Consider the following 12,230-nt stretch of genomic DNA (forward strand, 5'->3'; position numbering starts at 1 on the left):
ACTGGGAAAATAACTCATGTACCAACACCTTTGCCCAACGGTTCTTGGAATTCATAAATTCCAGTGCCCTGGATCAACTAATCCATAGTCCCACCATGGACTCCAATATCCTAGACATGGTCATTACCAACATGGGAAATCGATGCTCCACACCTATGGTCACCCCCTCGTTGGTCAGGTCTGACCATAAGCTAATCACCCTTAACATCCACATCCCACCCCCACCCCCCAGTAAGGAAACCTCCATAAAAAACTTCTCCAAAGCCAACTTCATGCTACTCAAGTCAGAAGTGACAAACTTCATGACACCTATGCAGACGGAAACTGAAAATTCGACTACTGAATCCTACACTAAGGCACTGCACGAGCACATCCACTTATGCATGAATCGTGCCATCCCAAATAGAACCAAGATACTCTCCTCCAAAAAAAAGGAAGCCAATCTGGTGGTCCCCTGCCATAAACAAACTTTACAACAAAAGGAAGAAACTGTTGCAGAAAAGAGGAAAATCCCAGGATGCAAAAATCTTCCTTACCAGCCTCAGTAAGAAGCTGAGATCCCTCATAAAATCCTCCAAAGCTAGTTATGAAAATAAAATTGCCAAAGATTCCAAAGACAACCACAAGGCATTCTATAACTATTTCTAGAATCTAAATGGCAATGCTCAGATCTGCTCTGAGCTACAACAGAATGACATTAAATATACTGATACCAAGGACATTGCCAATATCCTGGCAGATCAATTCAGTGCCAACTTCAGCCCCCTCTCACCCCATAAACGGCCCATCTCAGTACCGGACGACTGCCAAATTCCGGTAATAGTGGCCACATAGGTAAAAAATGCACTTTCCAAAGCTAAGAATACAGCATCCATGGGACAAGATGACATCCCGGGCTGTGTACTACATGAACTACAAAATGAACTGGCACCTCACCTAAGTGTCATGTTTAATCATAGCCTCACCTCAGGCTTCGTGCCCACTGAGTGGCGCATAGCTACAGTTATCCCACTCCACAAGGGGGGATCCACCTTGGATCCCGGGAACTACCGCACCATCAGTCTGATGAGCCTGATCTGCAAGGCCATGGAACTTATTATCATGGAACTTATAAACAAAGACAGTGGCAAGCTTCAAACACTGGACCCCACCCAGTTTGGGTTCGTGAAGGGCCGATCTTGTCTCCTGAACCTGAATGACTTCTTCAAATCAGTCTCCAAAGCCGTGGGTGAGGGTAAGGCGGTCCACACAGCCTATCTGGACCTCGCCAAGGCCTTTGACACCATCCCCCACTCTGGAATCATGGATAGACTTACCAAGCTGGGCATTAATCCCTACATCATTTGATGGGTTGTCAACTGGCTTACTGACAGAACCCACACTGTAAAAGTAGCTGACTCCAAATCCAGCCCCAGACAAGTGACAAGTGGAGTACTTCAGGGTTCGGTCCTGGGACCGCTCTTGTTTGACATCTACTTCTCTGAAGTACAATTCAACACTAAGGGACTCTGGCTAACAAAGTTTGCACATGACTGCAAACCGGGAGCAATTACTGAATCCCCAAATGATGTGTATACTCTACAAAAGGGCCTTACAGAAACAGATGCTTGGTGACAGAGCCATGGGCTCAAGCTCAATGCCAAGAAAAGTACAGTTGTGTACACTTACCATAAATGTAGATGTTCGAGTGTATTCACTGTTGCAGTCATCACATTTGGGTTATCTGCTTGCAGTAGCCCTCAGTTGGCCTGATTATCAAGGTTTTGGGTCCTGCGTCGGTTGCTGTCTCATCTTCCATGACGTTAGGTAGTCAGGAGTATAAAGCATGCAGCCAATGCCATTATATCAGTTTTTCTTGCCCCAGATGTCAGGTGCCCCCATAATGGGAAGCAATTCTATACAAGGTTACACCTCCAACAAAACAGCAAATACACCAAAAAGCTTTAAGCATAGTAAACAAGAATAGAGGTATAGTCAATAGAAGTCAGGAGGCTGGAGGTAGGGTAACCAGGACTGCAACAGTGAATACACTCGAACATCTACATTTATGTTAAGTGTACACAACTGTACTATGTTCTTCATGTTTCACTGTTGCGGTCATCACATTTGGGTAGATTCACAAAGCTAAGAATGGGAGGAGGTACATAGCATTAGGACCAGCTATAAGGCCCTGCAAGACTGCCGTGGCAAATCCAGCTCGGGATTTAGAAAAAACTGGCAAGTGGTAATGCTTGGTGAAGGTATGTACACAACTCCAGGTAGCAGCTTCTAGGATGTCCCTGGTAGGGACACCTCTGAGGAAGGCTGTAGAAGTAGATGCAGCCCTGGTTAAATGTGGTCTAATCCCCTGTGGGGTAGGTTTCCCATGATGCTTATAGCAGAAATAAATGCAATGGCCTATCCACTTAGAAATGGTTTGCTTTGAAATGGCCTTCCCCTCTGCCCCCTCAGCAAATGCAACCAGCAGCTGTTCGGATTTCCTGAGAGGCTTTGTCCTGTCCAAGTAAAATCTAAGTTGTCTCTGCACGTCCAAGGAGTGCAGTATTTGTTCCCCTTTGTTCTGTGAATTAGAAAAGAAGGTTGGCAAATGAATGGACTGATTAAGGGCCACACTGGATACCACCTTTGGCATGAAGGAGAGAAATGCTCCACTGCCATGACAGCCTGTAATTCAGACACCCTTCTTCCTGAAGTGATGGCTAGAAGGAAGGCTATTTTCCAAGAAAGGAATTTCAACTCTGCATTTGCAGCTGACTCAAAGGGAAGTAGAGTGAGTTTTTCCAATACAAAGTTAAGGTCCCAGGCTGGAGTAGGGGCTCTCCTGTGTGGTCTTAAGTTTTTTGCCCCTCTGAGGAATTGCTTCAGCAGTGGATGAGAAAAGAGGGGTGGTTCTGTATTGTAATGAGCTGAAATGGCTGAGGCATGAATTTTGATGGGAGGAAAAGGAAAGACCGTTGTGAATCATCTCAGTTATGTATTGAAGAATATGGAGTAAATTGGGGACTCTGCACCCATCCCCCGAGTTTGGCTTCAGGAACAGAATCTTTTCCATTTTTCAGCATAGGATTTTCTAGTACTAGGCCTCCTTGCCTCCAGAATGACATCCATCACTTGCTTACTAAGGGACGGTAATGGAGAAATCAGGTAATTAGCCAGGCTGCCAGGTTCAGGGTTGGAAGTTTGAGGGTGCAGAATCTGGCCCTCCTGCTGGGACAGCAGGGCAGGGGTCTGAAGCAGGTGCCATGGTGCCAGCAGTGACACACTGCGCAAGAGGGGGTACCAGTGTTGGCGTGGCCAGTCTGGTGCAATCAGTATTGTCCTTGGTTTACTGTTTGATCTTTAGTTGTACCTTGGAGAGGAGAGGCAGAGGGGGAAAGGCATAAATTGATAGGTTTTTCCAGGTGAAGGGCAGGGCATCCACTTTCCAAGCTTGTTTGTGGGGAATCCTTGTGCAGAATTTGTCCAATTAGTAGTTCTGGGGGGAGGCAAACAGGTCTCTCTCTGGGCTCCCCCATTTGTTTCTCAACATATTGAATATCTTTGGTTCCAGTTTCCCCTCGTGTGGGTCCATGAGATTTCTGCTTAGGTCGTCTGCCAATGTATTTAGCTTTTCTAGCAGGAAATGAGCCTATAGATGCACTTGGTAGCTCAAGGCTGCGTTCCACACAGTCATGGCTAGTCTGCAGAGAGGGTATGAGTAGGTTCCCCCCTGCTTGTTTATGTACCACATAACAGTGGTGTTGTCCGTCTTTACCAATAATTGTCCTGGAAGAATGTGGTCCTTGAAGGCTGTCAGAGCATTCTGTACAACTAACATTTTTTTTTGATTGATATGCAAGTGCATTTGAATTGGGTTCCATTTGCCTTGAATGCACTGCCTTGCCAAGTGAGCCCTCCATGCTTAGTCTGATGCATCTGTTGTTAGGGTTTGGGCAGCAGGGGGTAGAGTGAATGTCAGTCCCTTGTTTTGGTGGCAGGCCTCTGCCCACCAAAGGAACTCTATCTGTAGAGAAGGTATGATAGGAATCATTGATTCCAGATCCTGAGAATGATGACACCATAGGCTTTTAGATACAATTGTAGTTTCCTCATAAGCAGTCTTGCATATGGAATTAGTAGAATGCAAGAGGCCATGAACCCCAGGGCTTGCAGTATTTTCCTTGCAGATAGCTGGGTCTTTGTGGCCAGTAGTTTGAAGTAGACTGTCAATTGAATTTGTTTCTCTGGCGTGAGGTAGGCCATCTGGGAAGTTGTATTCAAGCTTGCTCCCAGGAATACAATTTGTTGGCAGGGTACAAAATTTGATTTCTTTTCGTTTATGGTGTACCCCAGAGACGTTAGCAATTTCTTTACAAATGCCAGATGATTTAATAGTATGTCCTGGCTTTCTGCCTGAATTAGACAATTGTTCAGGTATGGGTATATTTGAATATTTCTTTGCCTGCAAAATGGAATGACTGGAGCTAGGCACTCTGTGAATACCCTGGGCACAGGAGATAAGCCAAAGGGCAGTGCAGAGAACTGATAGTGCATGTAGCCTGCTCTGAAGCGTAGGTATCTTCTGCAAGATTCCCTTATTGGGATGGGCAGGTAGGCTTCTTTTAAATGCAATGTTGCCATCCAGGCATCTTTGCCTAGCATAGGAAGCAGCTGATTAAGAGTTAGCATCTTGAATTTTGGGATTACCAAAAATGTGTTTAGGATAGACAGGTCCAGGATAGGATGCCAGGAATTGTCTTTTCTGGGTACCAGGAACATTCTTGAGTAGAAACCTTGCCCCCATTCTTCTTCTGGGACAGGTTGAATAGCCCTGATGCTTAAAAGTGAGAGAACTTGCTTTTGAGCGTCTGCCCACTTATTTGGGGGTAGGTCTGGCCAACTGTTTGGGGTTGATAAGGACTGGAAGTGGAATCTGTATCCTTGGGAAACTATATTTAAAACCCATTTGTCCTGGGTAATGAGTTCCTTATTTCCTGCATGCAGAGCAATCTTTCCTCCTAAAGAAACAGTCAGTTGAGCAGGGCTTGGAAAGTTTAAAGTTAAGTCATTGAGACAGTTTACCAGAGGGGGGAGTCTTACTACTCCCTGCTTTTGAAGTGGGAGCCCCCCACTGCTTAGACCTGTGAGAACCTTGGGACTGAGGCCTGGGTGTTCTGCTAGTTCTGGGTTTGGACTGAGAAGGCCTGGGAGAGACAGGAAAGGACCAGTTCTTAGAAGGCCAATGCCTACTAAATCTGAGAGGCCGTACTTGCAGGGAATCTTTAACTGTTTGCATAGATTTCGCTTTTTCCTCCATATTTTTAAGTATTTCTTCTGATCTGTTGCCAAACAGGCGGTCTTGGCTTAAGGGAGCATCCAGTAATTTAGCTTTAACATGATCTGGCAAAGATTGTTCCTTAAGCCAAGCATGCCTTTTAAGTACAGACCCAGTGACAGCAGCACTGCAAGATGCCTCTAATGAATCAAAACCACATTGCAAAGTATGTTTTCCAACTTATTCAGCAGAATGCATTAAATCCTGTAAATATTTATTTTCAGCACAGTCAGGAATCAACATAATTTTCTGTTTAAGCAATTCAATAATAAGCTGCTGATACTTTAACACATGAAGCTGGCAGTTTAATGCCCTAATGGCCAAGGCTGCAGAAGTGTATACCTTCTAACCCCATCTATCCAGCACCCTGGTATCTCTATCAGAGGGGGTAGGATTTTTGGCAGTAGTAGCCTTAATGCCCTTGGGTCCCTGTGAAATTGTCTCAGGATCCACAGTAGCATTTTTAAAGAGGAACTTGTGAGAGTCAGGAACCCTGTAATACCTATCAGGTTTTCTGGGACCAGGAGGTAAAGAGTCAGGGGCCAGGCTAGATTCCGAGAAGGCATTATCTACAATTTCCAGTACAGGAGGGATAGCTAAAGGCCTGTGTTGAGGCAGGAGTAAGAATTCCCTAAGCCTCTTGTTGGAGTCAGGAGTAATCCTGGGTTTCCCAGCAGAAATGCCCCCTAAGACTATGCTAGGTTTCACCAAAAGATAAATCCTCTGGAGGGGAAGCAGAGGGAATGGAGTCCTCTGCATCAGAATCCTCATAGGTAGATAAGGGCAAATCCCGGTCATCAGAGAAAACAGAAATTTCAGAATCCTGATCAGAAGAATCAGAAGGAAAATCAGTCCTACGTCTCTTAGAGGGGGAAGGGTGGCTTCCCCTGATTAGAGTAATAAGGTCTTTAGCCATTCTTATCATTTGTTTTTTAGGCATAGAGGCCTGACCATGCGGTCTGGGCGTCGGTTTTCTAGGCATGGATCGAGTTTTAGGCCTTGAAGAAGAAGATGGCATCGGTTTAATATGCAAGTCAGTAGGCCTGAATACACTCTCAGAAACCGGTGCCTGCACAGCGGCTCCAGACCCATCCAAAGTCGAAGAAGCATCTTACGGCATACTGGACTCCGAATGGGTCTCAGTACAGGCCTGCGAATCTGAAGTAGCGGGTATAGGCCCTAGGGCCGATCGCCTAGTACCAGCCTATGAACCTATGAACTTATACTTAGAAAGTTGTCAAGAGGCGTGGCCAAGATGCCAGTCTGATAGCAGCAAAAATCCATAGCTCTGGTTAGATTTTAATATCCTAACAGGAATTTTTTTAGAAAAATCTAACTAAAAGTTTACTAAAAGATAGATTAACATAGGCTCTTTATTATTTTCTAAAAATTGATACATAGTCGAGAATTTTTTAATTATTCCTGGGAAGAAGTTTTCTACTGGAGATCTAAGCGCCTCACTTAGTACCGGCAAACTGGAGACTAGCTTAGCAGAAGCGTCGTCGGCAGCATTGAAACTATGAGGTCTATCTCTGTCTTTATCTTTGCGTTTTTTCAGAATGTCGGTAGTCGGGTATCTTACCAAAGCCATTTCTGGGTAATTGAACCGAGTACCAAAATATTTAGATGCGTAAATGAACTGATGACAAATAGTACAAGGTTTGAATAAGGCACAAAACTGACAGCGAGGTATGTTGTGGTCTGGGCCTAAGCAAGGAATGCAGTACGAATGAAAATCTTTATGAGGTATTTGCTTTCCACAAGAAATACCATTGTTAACTTTTACTGACATCGGTTTAGAGCAAGAAAAAGGTTCCCCAAGGGGTACTTAGCTTAGTTGAAGACTTCAGATCTGAAACTCGAAAATGAAAATTTCAGGAGTTGGCCGACCGGCACTCGCAAACTGCTTCTGCTTCGAGCACCGCATGGCAAGAAAGGCTGATGTAATGGTGACGGCTGCATGCTTTATACCCCTGACTACCTGATGTCATGGAGATGAGACAGCAACTGACGCAGGACCCAAGACTTTGATAATCAGGCTGACTGAGGGCTACTGCAAGCAGATAACCCAAATGTGATGCCTGCAACAGTGAAACATGAAGAACATTGTATAGTTATCCCCTCTGGGAAAAAAACATGTACCTGTGAATTACCACACAGGTGGTGGTAGTACACTAACACCAAAAGTGTGATAAAGAGACTTAGGGACACAGGTGGACAGTGTTCTCACCTTCGATAACAACATAAATCCTACTATGTGACACACCTCATCACTAAGGGCTTTTCATCCAGGAAAAAGGAGGTTATTGTCCCACTGTACTCATCCCTCATTAGACCCATTATAGAATACAATGTCCCATTTGGTATGTACTTCTCATGACATCTGCAACAACTGGAAAGGCCACAGAAATATTTCACTAAAAGAATCACAGGCCTAAAGAAGATGCCCTACGCTGACCGTCTTAAAAAACTCCAGCTATACTCTGTCGCATATCGTCTACTCAGAGGCGATCTCTGCTTAACATACAAAGCCATGTCAAACCCAGAGCTGTTGGACATGCTACACTTAAAGAAATCCCAATCCCTCAGAGCCACACGCTCCAGGGATCTAAACCTTGTCATCACAATAAACAAAACATGCTGGAGGGTTAGGTTCCTGACCCAGAGACTCCCCAGACTCTGGAATAGACTGCCCATACATGTCAAGCAGAGCACCTCTTTGGCTCTCTTCAAAAGGAACCTTGACGATTGGATGGGAGAAAGGAAATTCACCCCAGGGATCACATCAGTCATCCTGCTAGACAGGGGTCCAGGGAAGTAAATAGTGTGGGAAGAAATAGCTAGGAAATTGTTATGGCTAGGCTTGTATAGGCCCTAGGGCCGATCGCCTAGTACCAGCCTATGAACCTATGAACTTATACTTAGAAAGTTGTCAAGAGGCGTGGCCAAGATGCCAGTCTGATAGCAGCAAAAATCCATAGCTCTGGTTGATTTTAATATCCTAACAGGAATTTTTTTAGAAAAATCTAACTAAAAGTTTACTAAAAGATAGATTAACATAGGCTCTTTATTATTTTTTAAAAATTAATACATAGTCGAGAATTTTTTAATTATTCCTGGGAAGAAGTTTTCTACTGGAGATCTCAACATGAGCAACTTGAAGACCCACACCAGGAGAGTGCAGTGAAGAAAGAACTACATCTTATAATAACAAACATCCAAGAACTGTCACTAAAGCATGAGCAACGTGAAGAACCCACACCAGGAGAGTGCAGTGAAGAAAGAACTACATCTTATAATAACAAACATCCAAGAACTGTCACTAAAAACATGAGCAACTCGAAGAACCCACACCAGGAGAGTGCAGTGAAGAAAGAACTACATCTTATAATAACAAACATCCAAGAACTGTCACTAAAAACATGAGCAACGTGAAGAACCCACACCAGGAGAGTGCAGTGAAGAAAGAACTACATCTTATAATAACAAACATCCTAGAACTGTCACTAAAAACATGAGCAACTCGAAGAACCCACACCAGGAGAGTGCAGTGAAGAAAGAACTACATCTTATAATAACAAACATCCAAGAACTGTCACTAAAAGCATGAGCAACGTGAAGAACCCACACCAGGAGAGTGCAGTGAAGAAAGAACTACATCTTATAATAACAAACATCCAAGAACTGTCACTAAAAACATGAGCAACGTGAAGAACCCACACCAGGAGAGTGCAGTGAAGAAAGAACTACATCTTATAATAACAAACATCCAAGAACTGTCACTAAAAACATGAGCAACGTGAAGAACCCACACCAGGAGAGTGCAGTGAAGAAAGAACTACATCTTATAATAACAAACATCCAAGAACTGTCACTAAAAGCATGAGCAACGTGAAGAACCCACACCAGGAGAGTGCAGTGAAGAAAGAACTACATCTTATAATAACAAACATCCAAGAACTGTCACTAAAAGCATGAGCAACGTGAAGAACCCACACCAGGAGAGTGCAGTGAAGAAAGAACTACATCTTATAATAACAAACATCCAAGAACTGTCACTAAAAGCATGAGCAACGTGAAGAACCCACACCAGGAGAGTGCAGTGAAGAAAGAACTACATCTTATAATAACAAACATCCAAGAACTGTCACTAAAAGCATGAGCAACGTGAAGAACCCACACCAGGAGAGTGCAGTGAAGAAAGAACTACATCTTATAATAACAAACATCCAAGAACTGTCACTAAAGCATGAGCAACGTGAAGAACCCACACCAGGAGAGTGCAGTGAAGAAAGAACTACATCTTATAATAACAAACATCCAAGAACTGTCACTAAAAACATGAGCAACGTGAAGAACCCACACCAGGAGAGTGCAGTGAAGAAAGAACTACATCTTATAATAACAAACATCCAAGAACTGTCACTAAAGCATGAGCAACATGAAGAACCCACACCAGGAGAGTGCAGTGAAGAAAGAACTACATCTTATAATAACAAACATCCAAGAACTGTCACTAAAATACTGAATATGGATTCCTGATAGCTGCTGGTAAACAGCAACATATAGCCACTTCCACTATTGGGCATAGAAACTGAAAGCATCCTCACATTTGTTTTTCACAGGAGTATTATGTAAGAGTACAGCATTTAATAAATTAACAGGCAGTGCAAGTGAGGAAAAAAAAACATTTCAGACTGTGTCAGTTTCACACACTTAGTTAATGCAGGACCTTATTGGGCAGAACAAGCTGCACTATCATTAAGTGATGACAAAGTCAAAACAAGAACAGTCTTAACAAATGAAATCACAACATGTGACTGCAGCAGAGGGAGTAACAGTGCCAGTACACCACGTGAATTATCTTTACATGGAAAATCTGAAAAAGCATTAGTGCTGTTTATATACTTTAAAAACAGTAAACATATTACCAAGCAACAAGAACTTGTGTCTCAAAGTTTTATTGAGACAGATGTCTTTTCAAAGTAGCAATGTTATCTTCTCTCAGTACTCAACAAGATACTACAACCTTCTTACTGCTTCTAACTAGGTACATGCATTCATCCACAATGAAGATTACATACAATTATACCATGACCCCCCCCAAAACGTGCACGCTGATTGGCCAGCATGCCCATTCGAGTTATACTAATGGAAAAAGGTCCGGTTGCCCGGACTTTTTTCCATTAGTATAACTCGTTTTTTTAAAACACTGTCTCGCTATGTTAAATGGGTTTAACATAGCGAGACAGCTTTAAAATAAGCAACGGAGATCTCCGTTGCTTATTTTAAACTGTCTCGCCATGTTAAACCCATTTAACATAGCGAGACAGTGTTTAAAAGCAACGGAGAAAGCAAGATCTCCGTTGCTTTTTATGTTCGCTATGTTAAATGAGTTTAACATAGCGAGACAGTTTTAAAATAAGCAACGGACATCTCCGTTGCTTATTTTAACTGTCTCGCCATGTTAAACTCATTTAACACAGCTTAAACACTAAAAAAGCAACAGAGATCTTGCTTTCTCCGTTGCTTTTGCCAACTCTGATGTACTGCGCAGGCGCAGTACATCAGAACTGCCGGATGCCAGACATCTGCGGAAGGGCAGTAAACAGGCATTATACTATGCCATTATTTAAGAAAAGTAATAGTTTCTTTTATTAAATAATGTCATAATATAATAACTCACTTCTGGGTGTGGGTAATGCTATTACCCACGGTTGGCTTTGTTTGGTCCTCGGGCCCTCGGGACCAAACCATGCCAACCGTGGGTAAATTTAGCATTACCCACACCCAGGCGTGGGTTATTGCTATATTAATCACAATTTTCTATTTTTCAAACTTCCTATCAAACTTCTAGAGTTACCACTTTGAAGTCATGTGCAAGCACACCAAGACTACTGTCAAAGATATGAGCTTTTCATCTAGGCTTTTGAACGTACAATAAACATTTGACAAATCCTGTGAAGGGGATACTCAGCATGTAAGTGCCTGATTTGTTTGAAATTTACATATATGAGATACTAAAGTACAAAATTACATGAAGTTACTTTCTTTTTAAAAAAGGGAATAATTATGAAAAACTGCAAGATAATACATCTTTAGAGGAAACTGCATGCACCTTGTTATTTTATCATGTACAATAAAAAATCCCATTTAAAGTAGTAAACCAGGGAAATAAAACTGTTCAGATGATGTAGTACATTGACTAGGCACTGTGAAGTCTGCTGTAGGGGAGTTGTCATAATGTTACTGAACAACACAGCCCTTTGATTTAATTTGCATTACTTGTGCCCATACTGACAGCACACAGAAAAACCCAGGCCACAGAATATAACACTAGGGATCTCTACTTATAATGCTATATATAGGTAAGACAGAAAAAAGAAAGTGCATTTTAAGCAGATATTCTTATAGCTTCTCCCCAGATGTTCATCATGCTTTCAAAAACCAAATAGCATTTTTGCCTTTCTCTAATATCCCCTTCTGATTCTGATAACATGCACAGTACTTTTTAGAAATATGTCAGTTAATGTACCTCCATATACCGGATTTGCATTACCTCCATCTGTAGCTCCAGGCATGATAGGCCCTTGAGGTCTGAAAAAAAATATTTATATAAATGTTACAAGTTAAATGATTTACTAAACAACTGTGCAGTTGCTGTTCACACAGGTAGTAAGGACTGTAGCAAATAAAAGCATAATCATAACTGAAAAATCAAATTTAACCAACGTCTACCTTAATTCAGAAGAAAACAAGTTGACATGTAAATCTGGGTATGTCTCTCCATCATTAATTACGCACTCAACTTACTGACTCATTTAAGTGAGAAACTACAGACAATTTGTACACAAACATGACTTAGAACAATAGTGTTTGCAGTCAACTGCTGGATTAGTTTACTCTTTCAGATAAA

At 42.4% G+C, this 12,230-nt stretch overlaps 1 protein-coding gene across 4 annotated transcripts in view; it reads right to left on the minus strand.

The window, feature by feature from the left end:
* The window catches only part of LOC122806803 (protein SSUH2 homolog), a 621,468-nt gene that overhangs the window by 279,418 nt on the left and 329,820 nt on the right, over positions 1-12,230 (minus strand). For 2 of the 4 annotated variants that reach the window (XM_044077526.1, XM_044077525.1), the window contains exon 2: positions 11,874-11,911. In XM_044077526.1, coding sequence (XP_043933461.1) covers positions 11,874-11,911 — 38 coding nt within the window. Of the gene's footprint in view, positions 1-11,849; positions 11,912-12,230 lie in introns of all 4 variants that reach the window. The other 2 variants (XM_044077524.1, XM_044077523.1) reach the window with 1 other exon arrangement.

This window comes from Protopterus annectens, chromosome 7.part0 (assembly GCF_019279795.1).
Source record: "Protopterus annectens isolate FY-2018-M chromosome 7.part0, PAN1.0, whole genome shotgun sequence".
Classification (NCBI taxonomy): Eukaryota; Metazoa; Chordata; order Ceratodontiformes; family Protopteridae; genus Protopterus; species Protopterus annectens.